The 24,994-nt window shown below is 35.4% G+C and overlaps 2 protein-coding genes across 11 annotated transcripts in view; one reads left to right on the top strand and one right to left on the bottom strand.

Annotated features, from left to right (window-relative positions):
• The window catches only part of smchd1 (structural maintenance of chromosomes flexible hinge domain containing 1), a 70,880-nt gene extending 56,579 nt beyond the window's left edge, over positions 1–14,301 (bottom strand). For both annotated transcript variants that reach the window (XM_073907573.1, XM_009303635.5), the window contains exons 1-11: positions 13,901–14,301; positions 13,735–13,810; positions 11,827–11,985; positions 11,653–11,735; positions 8,114–8,247; positions 5,882–5,996; positions 5,310–5,429; positions 4,747–4,913; positions 3,507–3,597; positions 1,597–1,813; positions 73–181 (exon numbers count right to left, since the gene is read on the bottom strand). Coding sequence is in view for 1 of the 2 variants with exons in the window: in XM_009303635.5 (XP_009301910.2) it covers positions 73–181; positions 1,597–1,813; positions 3,507–3,597; positions 4,747–4,913; positions 5,310–5,429; positions 5,882–5,996; positions 8,114–8,247; positions 11,653–11,735; positions 11,827–11,985; positions 13,735–13,810; positions 13,901–14,068 (1,439 nt within the window). In the remaining variant the exon portion in view is untranslated. The remainder of the gene's footprint in view (positions 1–72; positions 182–1,596; positions 1,814–3,506; positions 3,598–4,746; positions 4,914–5,309; positions 5,430–5,881; positions 5,997–8,113; positions 8,248–11,652; positions 11,736–11,826; positions 11,986–13,734; positions 13,811–13,900) is intronic.
• A 1,471-nt stretch (positions 14,302–15,772) lies between these two features.
• Positions 15,773–24,542, top strand: mettl4 (methyltransferase 4, N6-adenosine). 9 transcript variants are annotated; one of them, XR_012382870.1, is made up of 9 exons: positions 15,773–16,106; positions 16,290–16,355; positions 17,667–18,030; positions 18,150–18,219; positions 20,087–20,261; positions 20,406–20,440; positions 21,200–21,306; positions 22,224–22,309; positions 22,546–24,542. XR_012382870.1 is itself a non-coding variant. In XM_684086.9 (8 exons), exons 1-8 carry the CDS (start codon positions 15,846–15,848, stop codon positions 22,767–22,769), a joined length of 1,353 nt encoding a protein of 450 aa, XP_689178.3. In that variant the 5' UTR covers positions 15,773–15,845; the 3' UTR covers positions 22,770–24,542. The 9 variants fall into 9 exon arrangements, 3 of the variants coding, with proteins under 3 accessions (XP_689178.3, XP_021333737.1, XP_068078895.1); XR_012382874.1 differs by lacking the exon at positions 20,087–20,261 and adding an exon at positions 20,034–20,086; XR_012382873.1 differs by having other exon boundaries at positions 20,034–20,261.
• Positions 24,543–24,994: the final 452 nt, after the last annotated feature.

The following is a 24,994-nucleotide window of genomic DNA, read 5'->3' as shown; positions in this document are numbered from 1 at the left end:
ACAAATTCATTATTAATATTTGACCACTAGACAATTAAACGCTCACTGGCACATATTAAATCAGAAGCTTACTCTGAGACTGTGGTGTAGGGAATGAGCCGGCCGTTCCAGAAACACTCAAAGATGGGACGCTTGCCACGGCCTTCAGGATTTAAAACTTCTAATTCTTCATCTTCATCCTCTGAAGAACCAAACACAGGACATGTATAAATATATCTGGCACACTATATCAGCACTCAAACTGAAATTGGCTTTTATTGCAGAACCACTTTATTAAATAATGTGGAATGACCCACTTATTATGTTTTTTTATCTTCAAGATGTACACTCACTGGCCACTTTATTAGGTACAACTGTCTAACAGCTCGTTAAAGCAAATTTCTAATTAGCCAATCACATGGCAGCAACTCAATGCATTTAGGCATGTAGACATGGTCAAAACGATCTGCTGCAGTTCAAAGTGAGCATCAGAATGGGGAAGAAAGACATGGCATGGTTGTTATTTAGCTATTTAGTTGTTAGTATTTCAGAAACTGTTGATCTACTGGAATTTTCACGCACAACCATCTTTAGGGTTCACAGAGAATGGTTTGAAAAGAGAAAATGTCCAGTGAGCGGCAGTTCTGTTGGTGCAAATGCCTTGTTGATGCCAGATGTCAGAGGAGAATGGCCAGACTGGTTCCAGCTGATAGAAAGGCAACAGTAACTCAATTAAACACTCGTTACAACCGAGGTCTGCAGAAGAGCATCTCTAAACACACCACACGTCCAACCTTGAGGCGGATGGGCTACAGCAGCAGAAGACCACACCAGGGGCCGCTCCTGTCAGCTAAGAACAGGAAACTGAGGCTACAATTCACACAGGCTCACCAAAACTGGACAAGAGAAGATTGGAGAAACGTTGCCTGCTCTGATGAGTCTCCATTTCTGCTGCCACATTCTGATGGTCGGGTCAGAATTTAGCATCAACAACATGAAAGCATATATCCATCCTGCCTTGTATCAGCGGTTCAGGCTGGTGGTGGTGGTGTAATGGTGTGGGGATATTTTCTTGGCACACTTTGGGCACATTAGTACTAAATGAGCATCATGTCAAGACCACAGCCTACCTGAGTATTCTTGCTGACCATGTCCATCCCTTTATGACCACAGTGTCTCCATCTTCTGATGGCTACTTCCAGCAGGATTATACGCCATGTTATAAAGCGTGAATCAACTCAGACTGGTTTCTTGAACATGACGATGAGTTCACTGTACTCAAATGGCCACCAAAGTCACCAGAGCTCAATCCAACAGAGCACCTTTGGGATGTGGTGGAACGGGAGATTGGCATCATGGATGTGCAGCCGACAAATCTGGAGCAACTGCGTGATGCTGTCATGACAACCTGGACCAAAATCTCTAAGGAATATTCCCAGTACCTTGTTGAATCTATGCCATAAAGGATTAAGGCAGTTCTGAATGCAAACGGGGGTCCAACTCAGTACTAGTAAGGTGTACCTAATAAAGTGGCCGGTGAGTATATAAGTTTTTTTACATATTGTTTGACCCCTCTAAACCCATCTCATGTGTCTGTTTGAGAGCTGATCACAGTACCTGCTGAAGCAGCGTATGGATCCACAGGGAAAGTTTCTCGATCGTAGAGAAAAGGATGATATCGGATCAATCCCTCCACTAATGAATCTTTGGCTCCGGTGGCTTTAAACTCAAACGTGTTAGCAGATGACCGGACATAGAGTGTCTGCATGTCGTTATCCACCTCCCGCAGATTAATGATACGGGGGACTCGAGTCGAGCGCTCAAACAAACTGATCTGAGGGAGATTCAGAGAAAACATCACGAATAACAAAGACTAAAAATAAAACACTTTACTTGAAGGGGTGTTCATAAGACGGTCATGAAACCTTTATAATCATGGCATGAATGTCAATGAGAGTTTATGCATGCTTATAACACCATGTTATTAAGTGTTTTTTGCTCAGCTGTGACATTTTAAATGCAAAAGATGACATTGTTTGCTATGACAGCTTGACATAAATACATCACAATCTGTTTTCGTATTTTTCATGGCAACTTGACATTACCAAGACAACAGAACTCATCATAAATCTGTCATAAACATGACTGTCATGAAGCTGTTATAAATATGTCATGAATTTTATAACAGCATCATTAATGTATATATATTTTTACCGCAAATACTGATGATCCCTCGGTTCCAGCTCGCATCTCAGCCTGCCTGTTGGACATTTCACACTGGATGAAAGATCATCATCTCCAGCTTAACCTCGCGAAAACGGAAATGCTTGTAGTTTCTGCCAACCCGACTCTACACCATAACTTTTCAATCCAGACGGATGGGGCAAACATTACTGCATCCAAAATGGTGAAAAGCCTTGGAGTAACGATTGATGACCAACTAAACTTCTGACCACATCTCTAGAACTGCTCGATCGTGCAGATTCGCACTCTGTAACATCAGAAAGATCCGACCCTTCTTATCTGAACATGCAGCTCAACTCCTTGTTCAAGCTCTTGTTCTCTCTAAACTGGATTACTGCAACTCTCTGCTAGCGGGGCTTCCAGCTAACTCTATCAAGCCTCTTCAGCTGCTCCAGAACGCAGCAGCACGAGTGGTCTTTAATGAACCTAAAAGAGCACATGTCACTCCGCTGCTCATCCGTTTGCACTGGCTGCCAGTTGCTGCTCGCATCAAATTCAAAGCTCTGATGTTTGCTTACAAAGCGATTTCTGGCTGCGCCCCTTCTTATCTGCTCTCACTTCTGCAGATGTATGTGCCCTCCAGAAACTTGCGTTCTGTGAATGAACGTCGCCTTGTGGTTCCATCCCAAAGAGGGAAGATATCACTTTCCCGAACGCTCACGTTCAATCTGCCCAGTTGTTGGAATGAACTCCCTAACTGCATCAGAACGGCAGAGTCACTCACTGTTTTCAAGAAACGACTAAAAACTCAACTATTTAGTCTCCACTTCACTTCCTAATCTGCAATTGCCTCTCTGGATATACCACTAACTGTACTCAAAAATAAATAAATAAATAAATAAATAAAAACATTTACTAATACTTTCCTTCTTAGACTTTACAGACCTGAAACTTGCCTGTAGCACTTATTCATTGTTGCTCTTATAGTTGTGTAAATTGCTTCCTTGTCCTTATTTGTAAGTCGCTTTGGATAAAAGCGTCTGCTAAATGACTAAATGTAAAAGTAAATATATTGCTACAAGCTAAATTTGTCATTAAAATGTAATTAAACATTAATAAGGGTCTTTAAAATAGTTTGAGAGTAACGATACTTTTAATGTGACAATTTAATGACAAATACAGTTTGTTCCACTGAAAACGTGATCAGAAAAATTCTTGACACAATATATGTAACGTGAAGTTTTAATATTTAAAATGTCACAATTGAGCAAATGACATTAAATAATTGTTGGTATAAGCTTGCATAAAATCTCTCAATGCAGAAAACACACATGCATCTGTACCTGAATGTCAATGTTGGAGGAAGATTCAGTTTTTTTCATTTCATTTTTGACGTTTCCATCGACTCCATGTATATAATAATGGTAAGTATGTCTGAAATACAGTAAACAGCAGTGAATAACTCATGGCTGACCTTGATGTAATAAACTCCTGAATTAAAATAAAGCTCTTAGCATTAGAAGCTTAAAAATAAAAAAAATGTTCAATTGTTTGTTGTTGACAGCTGTGTAGTTCAATACATAAAAACAATGCAAAATCCCCAAAATCTAAACAACAAAATCAACAAATTACCATTATATCAGTTATTTCTTTATTGTAGAAAATGCATGGGATATAATCAAATCTAGATATGTATTATTTTATCATAATATGATTTCTTTACATTATTCCTTCATTTATTTGAAGGGCTTAGTCTCTTTACTAATCTGGGGTTGCCACAGTGGAATAACCTCCAACTTATCCGGCATATGTTTTGCGGATGCCCTTCCAGCTGCAACAAATCACTGGGAAACACCCATACACTCTTGCATTCACGTACATGCACTACAGACAATTTAGCTTACTGCTTCACCCTGCTGCCCTATATATACAGTTGAAGTCAGAATTCAGAGCAAAAGCAAGAATAACAGAGCAAGGAAATTTTCACAGTGTGTCTGATAATATTTTTTTCTTCTGAAGAAAGTCTTATTTGTTTCATTTCGGCTATAATAAAAGCAGTTTTTAATTTTTTAAAAGCCATTTTAAGGTCAATATTATTAGCCCCTTTAAGCTTTATTTTTCCGATAATCTACAGAACAAACCATCATTATACAATAACTTGCCTAATTACCCTAACCTGCCTAGTTAACCTATTTACCCTAGTTACGCCTTTAAATGTCCCTTTAAGCTGTATAGTGTCTTGAAAAAATATCTAGTCAAATATTATTTACTGCCATCCTGTCAAAGATAAAATAAACAAGTTATTAGAGATGAGTTATTAAAACTATTATATTTAGAAATGTGTTGAAAAAATCTTTGTTAAACAAAAATTGAGGAAAAAAATAAACAGGGGGGTAAGTAATTCTAACTTCAACTGTGTGTGTATATATATATATATATTTACTGCCATTAATATTGATGTGCCTTAACGACAAAAAGAAATACCAATATAACCTAAAAGCTCAAGCTAAATAACTCTAAATAAATGACAAGCAATATGCAATCTTAAGGTTGTGTGTGGGTGTGTGTGATTTTGAGACGCACGCCAACTCTCTGGTCCACAGAATGAAATGCTGTTTAAGATAATTGATGTGCTCCTGTTGTATCCCAGTGATGACGACTGCTGTAAAACTCTCCTTTCCAATTTCTTCTCTCATAATGGACTGCAGAAACATCTCCTCGCTTTTGTCCACATGTGAACAATCTCCGGGCTGCACAGAAAACACACACGCTTTGAAACTAAATCCAGAAGCCAACAATAGCCGGGTGACCATCCTATTGTGCAACAAACCTTTTCAAATCTCGCAAATAAAACAAATAAATAATGTCAAATGCAAATTAGACGCATTTTCATCAAGTTAGAGCAGCTGACTGTAGTATTGGCAACCTAGCAACAAAAAGTAAACAAGGCAAGCAAAATGGAAGCAGCTGATTGGTCACATGGGTGTAATGTTCACCAAGTCAGAGTTTATTCAGCAAATGTGATCCTCGTGTTAGCATTGGGTCTAAAACCACCTAAAGTGAGTGCACAAACATATTTGTGAATATTCAAATATTTGTCATTTCCAACCCAGTGATTCACACATGATGATTCACACCTCACTCACCTTCCTGTTTCTAATAAAGCCCGAATAAATGTCTTCCTTGTTTCTCTCCTTGCGCTCAAAGTCGTCTTTAGACATGATAAATTCATGGACATCTGGAGAGCTCGCAGGTTTACTGATCATCTGAAACGCACATAATCAATGCATTACTGTACGTTTCACAATGGTTATTAACTTCAAGTCTTCTATTCGTTTTAATGTCCTCTTTTACAGAAACAATATTTATTATCTTTTTATTTACTTATTACAGTACAAAATAAAAAGGCTGAAGTTCATGAGCTTTTTATTTTGCTGTTGCTCAATGAACGTGTTTGTTAACAATATTCTTCTAAGAATAAATTATTATTAGAGCTTTTTACTTTACGTTCTCTAATAAAGTTTGTTCATTTACTGAAAGTGCAATCAAATTAATAAACATATTTAATGTTGCAATACTAATTACATTGAAATATCTTTGCAATGCATTTTAACACTGAAAAGCATCCCACGTTTCAGCTTTTCTGGCTATCCATTGCATTCATTTTCAAGTATTTCACATGTTGCAGAAAAAGTAAGTGAACTGGATGCAAACATACCCTGACAGACTGGCCGATGTAAAACACAGCCTGTTTTCCTCCGACTCCAAAATATGAGATGTCACTGTTCAGACTGCGTGGAACTGGATCTGGTTGCACATAACCGGCTTCTTCACTGCATCCACAATTAAAAAAAAACAACTCATGTTTAATCAAACCCCCATAAGACAATTTGCAACTAAATCTATTCAAGTGAGTGGAAATGTGTGTCTTAATTAAACTAAGTTACACTAAATGTACTAATTTGAAATTAATAAGATTAATTTAAATTGATAAAAGCAATGTTCCTTCTGCTAAAACAAGAACTTGACATTGCTTGATTAATTAAATTTAAATATAAACTCAAAATTAAAGAGATTCAATTACTTTTACTCGATGTTTAACCTAACGCTCCTAAATTAAATTTTACCTGAGATTTGACAAGTTAATTGTACCAGATATAAGATAGTAAAGTTTACTTGAAAATTGTTCATGCAAATTGTTACGAGGATTTTTTTTCACCATGACAAAAGCTTCAGCAATTTATCACAACAAAAACATTTGACACTACAGGATGTCTGTTACATTGCATTAGGCATTTAAAGAGTGCATGACAAGAATGATTAGATTCAATACATCTTCCAGTGAATGCGTTTTGCAAGTATCTAATCTTCCTACTGAAAGCAGGAAACAAACTGTGTGATAATCTTTACATGCGAGTAGTTTTTGTGACCTAGTTCTGCTTGAATGCCCTAGTACTGTTATCTGGAGGAGCCATATTGATTGGAGCTCACAGTGGGGGTTGTTTCCTTTACTCTCATTTACTGGTTTTGTTAAGGTGTCAGTGCTGAGGCTGTGTGTAAAAATCAACATCTTTATGGGCCTATTAACACATGGTCACTTTATGTTTTTTCTCTGATCCGCTTTGGGAAAGCGTTTGCGTTTACACTTGACTACATAAATGAGGGCCCGTTTACACTACTGGGTTTTAGTTTTAATATGGCATTTTAGATCATAAGCAATCCGCGTCCACACTAGCGTTTCAACTAGCGTCTCTGGACATATCTCCGTCCACACTACACCACCAAAAACGTATATCACGTGAGCATTCGCGCATTCTGGGCATGCGTGTTCTAGTATAAACAGGAAGCATGTGTCTCGCTCGGCATTTGGTTATTGTTAGTCAACAAACGCCGGTTGAGCAATGAACCCGATGGCAAAGAAAGCAAGAGAGGTATTTTTGTGGACAGACGACAAGGTCGAGTTGTTACTAATCGTAACAAATGAATAACTGCACAATGGCGCCTAAAACAGACAATAGTGCAAACAATGCTACCGTTTCTGCGTCCATGTTGTTGTTTACAGTGAAAGCTGGTCTGCTGTCTTACGGTAGCGTTTGACGAATAAGGAAAGCATACGCAATGACACAAAAGCCCCAATCAGGTAGCGATTCTCAGCAGCCCCGCCTCCATTTTAAGGTGTCTCCGTTTTCCCCCATCCACACTGAGACGGAGCAGCAGCGTTTCTGAATGCAAACAGCCTCTCCAGCGTTTCCAAAATGATCCATTTTCGGTGCTCGAAAACTCTGGCGTAGTGTGGACGGATGGTGTAATCATTTACATTTACATTTAGTCATTTAGCAGACGCTTTTATCCAAAGCGACTTACAAATGAGGACAAGGAAGCAATTTACACAACCAAGAGCAACAATGAATAAGTGCTATAGGCAAGTTTCAGGTCTGTAAAGTCTAAGAAGGGAAGTATTAGTAGTATTAGTATTTTTTTTTTTTTTTTTGGTACAGTTAGTGTGATATTTAGAGAGGCAATTGCAGATTAGGAAGTGTAGTGGAGACTAAATAGTTAATTAGGAAGTGTAGTGGAGACTAAATCGTAGCAAAACTTATGCGTTTTCAAAATAAAAGACAATGAATGAATGAATGCAAACTACTCTCTTGTGCTCTTGTATCTGACATGCCCCGCCCCCTTCAAGACACCTCTCATTTGCTTTTCATTTGTTACTCCTGATCTCAACCACTAAACTGGCAGAGCTGTGATGAAACAAAATGCTATTGGCTGTAGAGGAGAAGCTACACAATGTGCCGCCCTCTCTTCATGTTTCAGGTGAAATTACACCAAACATCTAATAAAAAAAATACACATTTCAATGCACTTCACGAGACCTTTAAGAGCAATTCTGAACAGGCTTATTGCATTATATAACAAAGAAGTGCATGTATGATTATGAAGACCGCACCTTTGAAATGTGCTGTTTTCTCGGATGAACTTGGAAAGACGGTAAACAGCCCAGTTGTTGAGCTGTTTGGAGGTCATCCCACAGCCATTGTCCATCACCACAACCGCAGGTCCTCCCTGAGCCTCATCAAACAGCTGGAACACACACACAGGAAATGTGTTAACTGCTCGTTGCTATTAACGTGATTTGATTTATTGTTTGTTCATGTCAACTACAGTGTAAAGCGGAAGCCTAACGTGTGTGTAAATGTAAATAAAAGCTTCGGCGACATGATGGCTCAGTGGTTAGCACTGTCGCCTCATAGCAAGAATGTCACTGGTTTAGGTCAGAGCTGGGTCAGTTGGCATTTCTGTGTGGAGTTTGCATGTTCTCCCCGTGTTTCCTCCAGTGGCTCCAGTTTCCCTCACAGTCCAAACACATGCGCTGTAGGGGAATTGAATAAGCTAAATTGGCCGTAGTGTATGAGTGTGTGTGTGTGAAGGAGAGTGTATGGATGTTTCCCAGTATTGGGTTGCAGCTGGAAGGGCATATGCTGGATAAGTTGACGATTCATTCCGCTGTGGCGACCCCTGATGAATTAAGGAACAAGTATAAAAATGAATGAATAAATAAATAAAAGCTGAGAAATATTATTTCCCACAAGGATGCCTCTTGTACATCATCTTGTTATCTTTTAAGAGAAGCTTGTGTCATTTCAGATCAACAAAACACTTGCTGGTTGAATAAAAGTAACTTACAGTGAGAATAATTTTGGGAATAATAATAATAATAATAATATACATTTATAATATATATTAATTTTTATAATATATATAATAATAATTAATTTATAATATATATATATATATATATATTTTTTTTTTTTTTTTTTTTTTTTAAGGGTGTTGGTTTTTAATTCAATAATATTAAAAAATTTGCTGTACATTTCAGTTTAGTTTTAGTTAGCTTCATTAATGGTTTAAATATGGTGAACATATTCCCATTATGCCTTGATATATTTACTATTTATTCATTTTCCTTTGGCTTAGTCTCTTATTTATCAGGGGTGACCACAGTAGAATGAACCGCCAACTATTCCGGCATACGTTTTACACAGCGGATGCCCTTCCAGCCACAACCCAGTACTAGGAAACATTTAGTTTCAGTTTGAGTTCTAGTTAGAGTTAAAAAAAACACACATCCTGTGTCGACCAAAGCAGTTTAGTGTTTGCATAGCTTACACTAACTCCTGTGCAAACCTCTTATTAATAACTAAAATAATTGTTTGAACAAACAATAAAACCAAAACCACACTAATGCAATGAAAAAAAAACAAGAATTTGCAAGTTATTGCAACAACAACAAAAAGTCAACGAATGTTCAGTTGAAGTCAGATTATTATTATTAGCCCCCCTTTTGAATTATTTTTTCTTTTTAAATACTTTCCAAATGATGATTACCGAGCAAGCAAATTTTCACAGTATGTCTGATAATATTTTTTCTTCTGGAGAAAGTCTTATTTGTTTTATTTCGGCTAGAATAAAAGCAGTTTTAATTTTTTAAACAACATTTTAAGGACAATATTATTAGCTTCTTTAAGCTACTTTTTTTTTCTTGATAGTCTACAGAACAAACCACTGTTATACAATAACTTGCCTAATTACCCTAACCTGCCAAGTTAACCTAATTAATCTAGTTAAGCTTTTAAATGTCAAGCTTTATAGAAGTCTTGAAAAATATCTTGTCAAATATTATTTACTTTCATCATGACAAAGATAAAAGAAATCAGTTATTAGAAATGAGTTATTAAAACTATTATGTTTAGAAATGTGTTGAGAAAATCTGCTCTCCTTTAAACAGAAATTGGGGAAAAAATAAACAGGGGGGGCTAATAATTCTGACTTCAACTGTATATGTTTTATGTTTCTCTTAATTTTTCATGTTTATTAAAATATTATGTAATTTTGTTGCCCAACATTCTTTTGAATGTACTGATTTTTGGAATTGAAGCTTTTTTTTTTAAAGGTTCGATGCAGTTTTGTCTTTGGTACTGACTAATCCAATCTAATCTAATGACAAATATATTAATATACCATATAGAAAATATTAATATGAAGGAAATATAGAAAATATTTAATCATACCAAAAATATTAGTATTAATATTAAAGAGAGATCAGTGAGGGGTGCACTCATTTATGCTACTCAAGCCAAGTTCACATCGACTAGTTGCTGGTGACTTCATCAATAAAACACAAGATGCAAATGTTTTGCAGGAAAAACATGTCCATGTACTGCTTGACAGCTCATAACACAAAAATAATGCAACAATAACGACTATTTTAGTGCAAAACAAATGCACTGTTGTTAAGCATTTTCTTTAATTAATTAAATAATAATATAAAAACAATAATATAAATAAATATCTTAAGTAGTGAGTTTTTTGTTTGTTTTTATGTGTGCATTGCATACGCTTGTGGTTCTTTTCTCTCCGCCTCTGTCTCGTATAGGTTTCATCATTACCGCACAGGTGCGGTGAATCAGGTGCCAGCATGTGGAGGCCAGCTTGTTGGTGAAGACAATTTAAACGGGACTGGAACGTCGTTCAGAGAGTCTCCTCTCTCCCGGCTTGTGTTGTGAAGTAGAAACTGTGTCGTATTTACTCTGCTGAATTGTTGAAAGTGAACGCTGAGTGCTGACTTTGAGATCTATACGGAGACAAGTGTGCTGAGGAGGGTGCCTTTTTGTTTTGTTACATTTTCCTCATGTTTTGTGGTTAGTAGGGAGGTAAGTGAATGTTATTTTATTTGCTTAATTTCATGTGCAGGTAAGAGGGTTAAAAACTTAGTTAGTTGTTGAGTTTTGTTTGCTATTTTTGACCTCTGCAAGATTTTTATTGTCTCCTTTTGAAGTTTAAAGTCAAATAAATTTGACTTTACGTTATTTCCTTGGTCGTTCGTCTTTGTTGTGGTTTTTTCCATTTTGAACGGGAGATGAGACTCCAGGCTCCTCATTAATTTAAAAGAGTTCTAATTATTTTAATTTAATATTATTTATTGTTACAGGTCTGACTTGCTTTGTGGAGCCAAGCAAGATTAGAGTTCGTAACAACTGTCAACACTTTCATTTAATTAATAATGAAACATTAGCACCCGGGCTAATTTTACTGCTAAAAAAGGCAGTCAACACATTAATCACTGCAAGTTCTAGAAAGAATGCAACAATAACAGATAATTTAGTGCAGAAATAATGCATACGTCGTCAGCACACAGATTCATGTGAAGTTATTAATTACAACATAATGCACGAAAGACAAAGACTATAATGTTAATCTGTGTAACAACATAGGTTTTACACAGGTATTACAAAAACGTAGTGGTTTAGGGATAGGGTGGGGTTAGGGCAATAAAAAAATAGAAAAGTTTGCACAGTATAAAAATCAATGGAAACCTATATAATGTCCCCACAAGTCACAAAAACAAACCTGTGCATGTCTCTGTGTTTTTAGTATTGTCGTTTTTTTCTGTTTTGTAGTTTTTAGTCTTAATTTTTGTTTACTAACCAGTCTGATTTCAATCCTCCTGATGTCAGTGTTTCTCCTGGTGGCTGACAGTGCATTATCAATGAGCTCTGCAAACGCATAGGCTGAAAGTAACACCACAGAGAGAGAAGCACATGTTAATCTGTGTCTGAGTTCATCTACATCAGCATGGCGGAGGTGTGATTTCAGACTTACGCAACGCTTTCTGTCCTTCGCTGGCGTAATACTCGTACATGCCACATTGCACCAGGGTATGATAGTGTGGCAGATAGTCGATCCGCTCCTGAGTCGCCACTGGAAGCTCCTGATTTACAGAAGTCATCAGCTGCAAGGTTTTCCCGTGCACCAGCTCCTCTGATACACCACAACATAAACAACACCATATCAGGAAATAAACAACCATTTTTACACAAGTTCACTAACAGTCAATAATTTATTAATTTATTTTTAGAGTTTAACAGTAAACAGTAAACAAATAGAAATAAATGCAATTACATTTATTAAATAAATAAAATTATTTAAGTGTCTAAAATGTAAGGATCTAACATTTTAATACATTTAAATATCTAAAATGCAGTTTGTTAAATCTACATTATATTGAAAACTGTAAACAAAATAAAAGTAGCTGAAAACAAGAGAAAAGAAAACAAATTCAGTTAATTGATCAAATAAATATTATTTATTTACATATCTAAAATGTAAATGTCTAAAATTAATACATTTAAATATCTAAAATGTAATTTATTAATGTAAATATCTAACATTTTAATACATTTAAATATATTAAATGTAATTTGTTAAATCTACATTACAAAAACTGTCAACAAAATGAAAGTAGCTGAGCAAGTACAAATATAGCATTTAATTTCTGAACGTAACACACACGTGCACGCGCACACACGCACAGACGCACACATACACCCACGCACGCACACACAAACATATAAAGAGCTATATATAAATATAAATAATTAAAAAATAAATAAATAAATTATAAATAAAAAATTAAATGTATTCTTTATTTACATATCTAAAATGTAAATATCTAAAATTGTAATACATTTAAACATCTAAACTGTAATTTGTTCATGTAATAATCTAAAATTTAAATAAATTTAAATATCTAAAATGTCATTTGTTACATCTACATTATATTGAAAAACTGTCAACAAAATGAAAGTAGTTGAGCAAGTACAAATATAAGATTTAAATTGTGAACGTAACTTTGATAAATACTTTATACATGTTATACTTTATATATATTTATACAAACTATTATATATAACATTTTATATTATATATATTATATATATATATATATATATATATATATATATATATATATATATATATATATATATATATATATATATTATATATAAACTACTAAAAAATTAATGTATTAAATAAATAGAATAATATTTAATCAGTGCAACACTGTTATTGTTTAGCTCCTGGTGTAAAAACACAGACAAAATGACAAATAAAATGAAAACAAATAAAACAGTCAATTAAACGCTGTTAGGGGTCAGCAATCTAGTTCCTGGAGGGCCGGTGTCCTGCAAAGTTGAGCTCCAACTTGCCTCAATACACTTATCTGGAGGTTTCAACTTTAAAGTTTATCTAGAAAGAGCTTAGTAAAATTAGCTGGTTCTGGTGTGTTTGATTAGGGTGCGAGCTGAATCCTGCAGGACACCAGCCCTTCAGGATCAAGTTTGATGACCCCTGACTTAAGACTAATAAGAAAACATTACTAACAAACTAAGTTTTTTAATGTACTGATTTTATCATATTTGTTTAAAAACTGTAACAAAATTACTTATTAGCTTTTTATATATTAATAAAGGGACTAAGCCGAAGGAAAATTCAAAATTACTGAAGTTTTATTATTATTATTATGCACATCATTACGTATTTTATTTTGCAGTTATCAAATCTAATAAAAAAGCTTTAAAGCCTTTGAAGCTTTAAAATCCAATAAAAAATACTTAAAAAATAAAAACACTTATAAAACAAATAAATAATACAAAACCAAACACGTAACGTAAACATTTTTGATAAATTTCTAATAATAATAAATAAATATAACGTTACAGCACTTACTGTAAAGCTCTTGGTCGATTTCCTTTCGGTCTGTCGTGCTAATAACGAAAGTCTCATCATTCGACAGCGAGAACTCCTAAAATGACAATAAATCATGATTAAAAGTCACAAATAAAGCAAACATAAAGAGATCCAGCAAGTGTACGCAGAAAATAAGCATCTTCACCCGAACGAGAGCCTGCAGGAAGCTGGTAAAATCTGCGTTGGAGATGTCGAAAGTCCGCGGTGGAGCAGCGCTGCTGCCGGGCCGACAGTCATACACCACAACCGACTTTTGATGCTTCTTTTCGGGCTGCGTTTCTCCAGCGCCCGCGGTCAACAGCTGGTTCTCCATCACTTCCACAACCGTCACTTTTCAGACATTACGCTAAAAACAAACAACAACAACAACAATGTCCGGCTTCAGCGCTGCGCATCTGACACGCTCTTCTGGGGGTTTACATCGGATTTCTATTGTTTGTCGCTAAAATGTGGAGTTTTATCATTTAAGTTTGACGTTATATAATATTTTTTTGTTACGGCTGTAAATTTGAAAGGTTTCGCGCCAGGAGGACCAGCTACATCTGCAGCTGCAGCAGCATCAGGGCTTGTTCTTTAATGAGGAATGAGTTAAGGCAAGCAGACTGACAAATGCTGTGAACTTCGCCACCTACAGGAAAGGAGGATGGTGATATTATTATTAATAATAATAATAATAATAATAATAATAATAATAATATGAAAAAGAAGAATGATGATAATAATAATAATAGTGGAATAGAGCATTTTATTTTTATATGGGTTTATTAAAAATAATAACAGTAATACAAAATGTACATATATTTTACAAAATGTTATTTAATAATAATAATAATAAGTGGTAGTAATAGTTACTTTAGTAATATATATATATATATATATATATATATATATATATATATATATATATATATATATATATATATATATATATATATATATATATATATATATATATATATATATATAATAATTATTATTCTAAAAATGCATTATAAATAAATGCATAATAAATTTAAATGCATAAAATAAATTTACTGAATAATAATACGCTATTATATTTAATTAATTTATTTCAGTGCAAAAAAGTTTAATAAATACTCTAAAATAAAAATAATAACACACACATAATGAATTTATTTTAGTGCAAAAAAGTAAAATAAATACACTAAAATAAATATACTTAATAATAATAATACACTTAATAAATGTATTTCAGTGCAAAAAAAACTAAATAAATTCACTAAAGTAAATATACTAAAATAAATATAATAAATAATAATACACTATTATACAAAATGAATATATTCAGTGCAAAAAATAAATACACCAAAATAAATACACTAAAATAAATATAATAAATAAAAAATAATACACTTTTATATATGATTAATTTTTTTGGACAAAAGATTAAATAAATATGCTAAAATAAATATACTAAATAATAAAACACTATTATACGTAATGAATTTATTTCAGTGCAAAAAGGGAAATAAATACACTATAATAAATATAATAAATATTTATACACTTTTATATAAAATGAATTTATTTCAGTGCAAAAAAGTTTAATAAATACACTCAAATAAATATAATAAATAATAATAATACACTGTTATATATAATGAATTTATTTCAATGCAAAAAAGTTAATAATAATATAATAATAATAATTATATATATATATATATATATATATATATATATATATATATATATATATATATATATAATATATATATATATATATATATATATATATATATATATATATATATATATATATATATAATTTTTTTTTTAATGCTAATAATAAATAATACTGGAAATGATTTGTAATTTCTTATTTATGAACCTGGTTTTCCACTTGTTTTTTTACCCTAAATTAATTTGATATAAGTGTATAATGAATGTTCCCGGATCAGTTTGCAAATAAGATCTGGTGTTCCTCCAGCAAGTGGCGGTAAAGCACTGAGAGTTGATTGTCTCAATAACATCCCCCTGCTAGAACTGAAGAAGCAGCAGTAAAATAACATGCGTTAAAATGAACCTGTTTGAACATTATCAGCGGTGTTTCCACTAATGTCTAGTAAATGTCTGTAGTGTGTTGTAACTCCTGGGGCTGGTTGCTGGACTCCAGCTCTCATATAGACAAGGATTTCCAGCGCTGTGTTTGTTATAATGAAGCCAATGGGCTCGAAGAAAACACACACTTCACATGCTGCTTCAAGAGGCAGTATTTTAATATCCTGATGCCTCATATGCAGCAAAGTACAGCTATGAGCGGATTTCCGTTAGATTCTGGTAAACATGACAGTGCTGAACATGAAAAGATCGAGCTACAAACACGAAAGGTAGGCGATAAAACTGTACAAAGCATTGCGGACACTTTATTATTGTTACTTTGATGTCTTTGTTATGATTTACTTGGCTAGATTTTGTTAAAAGTCTCCTGTTTTTCTTTGTGTGTGTGTGTGTGTGTGTGTGTGTGTGTGTGTGTGTGTGTGTGTGTGTGTGTGTGTGTGTGTGTTTTGCAGAAACGAAAGAGAAAGCATCATGACCTAAATACAGGGGAGATAGAAGCCAATATTTATCATGACAAGGTGATGATGATATTTAAAAATAAATATTTTATTTTAATTTTAGATTTTTTTATGGCTTTTAAAAGGTTAATTGCGACTGATCGGATACAACGTAAAAGTTCACATATAATTATTTTGTTTTATTGAGTATTTTATTATGTTACTATATAATATGTATATATAAATACACACATCTACATACAATTTTATATAAATATTTTTATATATGTAAATATTTTAAATTATATACATGTGTGTTTGCGTGTATATATATATATATATATATATATATATATATATATATATAGTGTGTGTGTGTGTGTGTGTGTGTGTGTGTGTGTGTGTATATATATAGCAAATTTTTTCGGCTTAGTCCCTTTATTAATCTGGGGTCGCCACAGAGGAATGAACCACCAACTTATCCAGCATATGTTTTACGCAGCGAATACCCTTTTAGCTGCAACCCATTGCTGGGAAACATCCATACACACTCACTTACACACATACACACACACTCATTCACACACATACACTCAGGACAATTTAGCCTACCCAATTCACAGAAATCACACATTTACAGAAATCACACTATTATTGTGATATATGTCTGATTTAAATTTATAATTATGTCTTTATAAAAAAAATATATTAAATTAATTAAATATGATATTTATCAAGCGATGGTGCATTGTATGACATGATGAACTTTTTAGTTTGTCCACACGATATATACCATTGAAGTCATAATTATTAGCCCCCCCGTATTTATTTATTTAAATCTTTTTTTTAAATATTTCCCAAATTATGTTTAACAGAGCATGGAAATTTTCACAGTATGTCTGATAATATTTTTTCTTCTGGAGAAAGTCTTATTTTTTTTATTTCGGCTAGAATAAAAGCAGTTTTTAATTTTTTTTAACACAATTTTAAGGTGAAAATTATTTGCCCCTTTAAGCTAATTTTTTTTATCGATAGTCTACAGAACAAACCATCATTATACAATAACTTGCCTAATTACCCTAACCTGCCTGGTTACCCTAATTAACCTAGTTAAGCCTTTAAATGTCCCTTTAAGCTGTATAGAAGTGTCTTGAAAAAATATCAATTAAAATATTATTTACTGTCATCATGGCAAAGAGAAAATAAATCAGTTATTAGAGATGAGTTATTAAAACTATTATGTTTAGAAATGTGTTGATTAAATCTGCTCTCTGTTAAACAGAAACTGTGGAAGAAATGAACAGGGAGTCTAATAATTCAGGGGGGCTAATAATTCTGACTTCAGCTGCACATCATCATTATATTACACAGCCTATTTTGTTGTTTTCTCAGGTCCGCTCAGTGGTTTTGGAGGGCTCTCGGGCTCTTCTGGAAGCTGGACGTCAGTGTGGATACTTCACTGAAGCTCTGACCGAATCACAGACTATATCCACACCGTCTGAATCCACATCAGCACACGAATGTCAACTCGCTGCTTTCTGTGACCTGGCCAAACAGCTCCCGTTATCAGAGGAGTCGCCGGTGCACACGCTGAGCAGAGACGGCCAAAACCCTGCGCTGGATTTATTCTCCAGCATCACCGAAAACCCATTCGACTGTGCTTGTGAGATCACGTTTATGAGGGAGAGATACCTGCTGCCCCCACGCTGCCGATTCCTGCTGTCTGACGTCACGCGCATGGATCCCCTCGTCAACAGTGAGTTCAGATGCAGGATCAGTAGTTATTTAAATGGAGGATATGTGTTTTAAAAAATCAGACAACTCTGCTTATATTTTCTTGTGTGATCTGTAATTGTTGCTGTATGTTGATCACAGGTGGAGACAAGTTTGACCTGATAGTCCTCGATCCGCCTTGGGAGAACAAATCTGTCAAAAGAAGCAACAGGTGCAGTGACTCCCCATGGACACGCATTCATACCTGTTATATGGCTATGAAATTATTTATTATTAGCAGAGCTGGGATGAAAAATGATTGAAGATGCATTGTTATAGATGAGGTATAGGCTAGTGTTTACCAGCAGACAGCGCTCTAGGCTAGTTTATAGGCTAGTGTGTAACAACAGATGGCGCCCTAGACTAGTTTATTGGCTAGTGTTTAACAGCAGATGGCACTCTAGGCTAGTTTTTAACAGCAGACAGCACTCTAGGCTAGTTTATAGGCTAGTGTTTAACACTAGATGGCTCTCTAGGCTAGTTTATAGGCTAGTGTTTAACAGCAGATGGCACTCTAGGCTAGTTTTTAACAGCAGACTGCGCTTTAGGCTAGTTTATAGGCTAGTGTTTAACACTAGATGGCTCTCTAGGCTAGTTTATAGGCTAGAGTTTAACAGCAGATGGCACTCTAGGCTAGTTTATAGGCTAGTGTTTAACACTAGATGGCTCTCTAGGCTAGTTTATAGGCTAGTGTTTAATAGCAGATGGCACTCTAGACTAGTTTTTAACAGCAAACTGTTCTAGGCTAGTTTATAGGTTAGTGTTTAACAGTAGACAGCTCTCTAGGCTAGTTTATAGGCTAGTGTTTAACAGCAGATGGCACTCTAGGCTAGTTTATAGGCTTGTGTTTAACAGCAGACGGCGCTCTAGGCTCATGTTAACAGCAGTCATGCTCTAGGCTAGTTTTTAGGCTTGGGTTTAACAGCAGATGGCACTCTAGACTAGCTTTTAACAGCAAACATGCTCTAGGCTAGTTTATAGGCCAGTGTTTAACACCACATGGCGCTCTAGGCTAGTTTATAGGCTCCTGTTTAACAGTAGATGGCACTCTAGACTAGCTTTTAACAGCAAACATGCTCTAGGCTAGTTTATAGGCCAGTGTTTAACACAACATGGCGCTCTAGGCTAGTTTATAGGCTTGTGTTAAACAGCAGATGGCACTCTAGACTAGCTTTTAACTGAAGACATGCTCTAGGCTAGTTTATAGGCTAGTGTTCAACCGCAGACAGCGCTCTAGGCTCATGTTTAACAGCAGACATGCTCTAGGCTAGTTTATAGGCCAGTGTTTAACACCAGATGACGCTCTAGGCTAGTTTATAGGCTTGTGTTTAACAGCAGACGGCGCTCTAGGCTAGCTTTTAACAGCAGACATGCTCTAGGCTAGTTTATTGGCTACTGTTTAACAGCAGACGGCTCTCTAGGCTCATGTTTAACAGCAGATGGAGTTCTAGGCTCATGTTTAACAGCAGATGGCGCTCTACGCTCATGTTTAACAGCAGATGGCGCTCTAGGCTAGTGTTTAACAGCAGATGGCCCTCTAGGCTCATGATTAACAGCAGATGGCGCTCTAGGCTCATGTTTAACAGCAGATGGTGCTCAAGGCTAGTGTCTTACAGCAGATGGCGCTCAAGGCTAGTGTCTTACAGCAGACAGTGCTCTAGGCTAGTGTCTTATAGCAGATGGCGCTCAAGGCTAGTGTCGTACAGCAGATGGCGCTCAAGGCTAGTGTCTTACAGCAGACAGCGCTCTAGGCGAGTCTCTTACAGCAGATGGCGCTCAAGGCTTGTGTCTTACAGCAGACAGCGCTCTAGGCTCATGTTTAACAGCAGATGGCGCTCTAGGCAAGTTAAAAACTGTTCTTACAAACTAGCTTGCATCGCAAGAGCTAGCCTAGAGTGCCAACACTAACCTCTAAATCAATTCTAGAGAATAGTGATGCGTTTTGAAAATTGCAGGATAATTTTGTCGAATGATTCTCCTCCACAGCCTGTAATGAGGAAGCGCTCTAGACTGAAGTCATATGATGCTGTGATTGACAGGTACAGTTCTCTGCCGTCGTCTCAGCTCAAGAAGCTTCCCGTTCCTGCACTGGCGGCTCCTGGTGGTTTAGTGGTAACGTGGGTAACTAACCGGGCAAAGCACCGGCGTTTCGTCAGAGAAGAGCTGTATCCTCACTGGGCTGTTGAAGTGCTGGCAGAGTGGCTGTGGGTCAAGGTGTGGGTCAACACACAAGAAATAAATACACCACAACACACATTAGAAACATGCAAAAAGTCTTCTATAGGCTGTACAAAATATTTGTTAATTAACAATTGTAAATAAAGTGTTTATTTACCATTGTGAATCGCATTATGGCAGGGATTCTCAACCGGTGGGCCTCAGCGATCTTGCAGGTGGGTCCACAAGATAGCTTAAAATTAACTCTTAATATTATACTTTATTTTTTGGATTTCATTAATAATATGCTATATTAAAATGATCACAGTAATGCACTGTTGCTTTTGAAGTCACTGATTGGTTTCTTCAAACTCAGCGCAAAAAAAGCCTCATGATCGCGTCTGCAACTAGTACACGTTAGTCTGTTCATTCACAAACTACAGCATGTAAAAGTGAAAGTTTCTCTTTATGTATTTTTGTGTGAACTATTTAATATATCCGCATAGTCGTCCAAATGAATGTCCTGTGAGTGTTTTATAACAGACACGCGCCCATACAGGAGGATCTAGCGAGGCTCAGTGGTGTTTCTGCCATATAATGTAAAATAAACCTGCATATGAGCTTCAGATGCGCTCTGGCGAAGCTGTTCACTGTTCCTGTTAGCGATCTCTCAATAATATGCAAACTCAACCGCCATCAGATCGACGTGTTTTAACAGATTTAGGCTGTTTTACTGTATTTTACATTTGTTTGGATATTTTTAAATAGTAGATATTCAGTCAGTCCAGTTTCAAGCAGAAGCTGCTCTTTTGCAATCTCCCTGTTGACCTGTGGTTCTTTTTTAATTTGTGTATTCATAAAGAGATTAGATTAAACGACTTAATTCAGATGGATTTTATAACCTACGTCTTTTGAATGAGTTGTTTTTTTAATAAAGTAAGCAGAAAGTGTGAGTTTTAGGAAATCTCTCAGTAATGGAGCTTTGAAATCTGCAGGTGACTCGATCAGGAGAGTTTGTGTTTCCTCTGGATTCACAACACAAGAAGCCTTATGAAGTGCTGGTGCTGGGCAGGTGTCGCTCCACCTCTGACCATACAGACAGGTAATGTGTGTGTGTGTGTGTGTGTGTTTGGCTGAGTATGTGTGGCTGTGTGCAGTTCTGTGTTTTGTGCCTGTGTGTTTGTTTGTGTGTGTTTATCTGAGTGCATGCATGTGTTTGTGTGGTGTGTATACATGCATGTGAGATGTAAATTTATGTGTGTTCGTCTCAATACATGTTTGTGTGCATCCATATGTGTGTGAGGGTGCATGTATTTGTATGTTTGTGTGTGTGTATGGTTGTGTTCATCTGTTTGTGTTGTTCATGTGTATGTCTTTGCATGTGTTGTGTGTTGACTTTACTTTTTAAAGACAAGGAAACCTGTTGTGTGTGTGTATGCATGCATGTGTGTGTGTGTGTGTGTGTGTGTGTGTGTGTGTGTGTGTATTTGTGCATGCATGTGTTGTTTTTTTAATTTGAGTGCATCTGTGTGTGAGTGCCCGTGTGTGTGTGTGTGTGTTTGTGTGTGTTCATGTGAGAGTGTGCATTTGTGCATGCATGTGTTTTTTATTTGAGTGCATCTGTGTGTAAGTGCATGCATGTGTGTTTGTGTGTGAGTGTGTGTGTATTTGTGCATGCATGTGTTTTTTTATTTGAGTGCATCTGTGTGTGAGTGCGTGTGTGTGTGTGTGTGTGTGCAGTTTTGTGTGCGTGGTTGTCTGTGTGTAAGTGTTTGTCTGAGTGCATGTGTGTGTGTGTTCGTGTGAGTGAGTGAGTGTGTATTTGTGCATGCATGTGTTTTTTTATTTGAGTGCATCTGTGTGAGTGGTTGTGTTTGTGTGTGTGTGTGTGTGTGTGTGTGTGTGTGCAGTATGTGTGTGCATGCATGTTTATCTGTTTTCTATGTCCATCATATGTGTTTTTAGGGTTTCCTCTTCCTCCTCTTCATATTGTGATCTCCACATCTGTGTGTGTTTCAGATGTTCAGCAGTGAATGAGCTTCCAGATCAGCGTCTGCTCGTCAGCGTCCCGTCAACACTGCACTCCCATAAACCTTCACTAGCAGGTGCAATCATCACATCCTTCTTAATGCTCTTTTCTTTTTTATATGCGCTTTCCATTTTGTTCACAATAAGGATAAACGTCCATGATTGATGATTGTTTAAAATAGTGTTTAATTAATTAATTAACCTTTACAGGACAGTTCATTCAAAAATAAAGATTCTGTCATCATTTATTCATCTTCTACTTGGCTACAGATGATACTGATTTGACACCGATTCTTTCCCTGTTGTTTTGTAGCTGTGCTGAAGCCTTATATCCGCCGTGAGCCACGGTGTTTAGAGCTGTTTGCTCGCAGTCTGCAGTCGGACTGGAGCTGCTGGGGAAACGAAGTGCTCAAGTTCCAGCACTGCAGTTATTTCAGCAGACACACAGACCAGGAGCCCACGTCTGACACACTACAGCGTACACACTCACACTTACAGTCCACCGGTCTATTAGAAACGCCAGAAACAGCACGCTGAAGGTAGATTTATACTGCTGATAGAAGGTCATCTAAATGAAGTTGATAGAATTGAATAGACTCTTATTTCACCTGGATTGTTGAGATTGCAGTTTTATTTTTCAAGAATGAACGAGTCTGAATGAATTTGAACATTGAATATTATCAGCAGCAGCAACAACAACAACAAAAGCACTGTAAAAAGTGATAAGTTGACAAAAATTTAAAGTAACTCATTGATTTTAAAGCGATAAGTTGACTTTACTTTAGAAAGTGAGTAAATTAGTTACTTTTAAAAGTGATTAGTTGACTTATATAAGACGAGTGAACCTGTTGACTTTAAAAGCAATTAGTTGACTTTACCTTAAAAAGTGAGTAAACCTGTTGCTTTAAAAAAGCGATTAGTTGACTTAAGAAAAGTAAGTAAACTCATTGATTTTAAAGCAGTTAGTTGACTTTGAAAGCAATTAGTTGACTATTGTAAACCTGTTGCTTTTAAAGAGATTAGTTGTCTTTGAAACCGATTAGTTGTCTTTGAAAGTGATAAGTTAATTTTACTTTTAAAAGTTGAGTAAACCTGTTGCTTTTAAAGCGATTAGTAGTCTTTGAAAGTGATTAGTTGATTTTACTTTTAAAAGTTGAGTAAACCTGTTGCTTTTAAAGCGATTAGTTGTCTTTGAAAGTGATTAGTTGACTTTACTTTTAAAAGTTGAGTAAACCTGTTGCTTTTAAAGCGATTAGTAGTCTTTGAAAGCGATTGGTTGACTTTCCTTTTAAAAGTTGAGTAAACCTGTTGGTTTAAAAGCGATTAGTTGTCTTTGAAAGCGATAAGTTGACTTTCCTTTTAAAAGACGAGTAAACCTGTTGCTTTTAAAGAGATTAGTAGTCTTTGAAAGCGATTAGTAGACTTTCCTTTTAAAAGTTGAGTAAACCTGTTGCTTTAAAAGCGATTAGTAGTCTTTGAAAGCGATTGGTTGACTTTACTTTTAAAAGACAAGTGAACCTGTTGCTTTGAAAGCGATTAGTTGTCTTTGAAAGCGATTAGTTGACTTTCCTTTTAAAAGTTGAGTAAACCTGTTGCTTTAAAAGCGATTAGTAGTCTTTGAAAGCGATTGGTTGATTTTACTTTTAAAAGACAAGTGAACCTGTTGCTTTTAAAACAGATTTGTCTTTGAAAGTGATTGGTAAATTTTACTTTTAAATGGCGAGTAAGCCTGATGTTTTAAAAGCAATTGGTTGACCCTGAAGATGATTAGTTGACTTTAAAAAGCCGAGTAAACCTGTTGCTTTTAAAGTGATTATTTGACTTTTAAAAGATTAAAGAAATTAACTGTGCATGATTATAAAAATTAAGTTAACTTAACAGTTCCAAGTGACAACAGGTTTACCCACTCTAAGTGAAGTCAACCTATCATTTTAAATGCAACATATACATTATATGCTGACACTACAAGAAAAAAACAAAGACCAAAGACATTTTTTATTTTTTTTTGCTAAAACCAGTAAACAAAAGGAATAAATACAAATTTTTAGAACTTTGTGCTGGTTTAACCTGAAAGAGGGATTTGTGCTTGCCCTGACAATATTTAGTTTGTTTAAATTTTAGAAATATTTAGTGTGTGTCTTTTAGTCATTTTAATGAGGTAATTTGCTGATAATTTGTATACTTTTTGTACTATACTGTGAGTGAGTGAGTGAGAAATAGCATTGAAATGTTAGCAGTAAAGTTTTACATGCTTATGCATTTGATAATGTATTGCTCATGTGTTTTTCTAAATAAACTTTATATGCTGTATGTTTTATTTGCTTTATATTCATTTATTTATTAATTTTTTACATTATACTAATGGCAGTGGAGACGCACTCTGAAACAATAATTAATGTCCATCCCCCTTTGGCCCTTATTGCTATACAGATAAAACACCAAAATAAAAACATTCTCATTTTTAAACATGACCAATTTACGCAATCAGAGTCTATTTCTGTTCATTTTGAGGATATCAGTTCGTGTTACTACGAGAGCTGCCACTCTGTCAATTCATGTGAAGACCGAGATGCCGACGGAATAGTACATTTAATTAATATACAAAACAGAAACATTAAAGATGCTGTCAGTGTGATGGACAGGAGAAGAAAACAGACAAACTCAGAAGCTGTGATGCATGACTGAAATCCACGGCTTGACATTTGAAATCGGCCTTATTAACCAGCTCCGGCTCCTTGTGTATTCCTACAACAGTCGCACAT

The sequence above is a fragment of the Danio rerio genome, chromosome 7 (genome assembly GCF_049306965.1).
Source record: "Danio rerio strain Tuebingen ecotype United States chromosome 7, GRCz12tu, whole genome shotgun sequence".
Classification (NCBI taxonomy): domain Eukaryota; kingdom Metazoa; phylum Chordata; class Actinopteri; order Cypriniformes; family Danionidae; genus Danio; species Danio rerio.
Note: the sequence above shows the minus strand (reverse complement) of the source record. Positions and strands in the feature narration are given on the sequence as shown.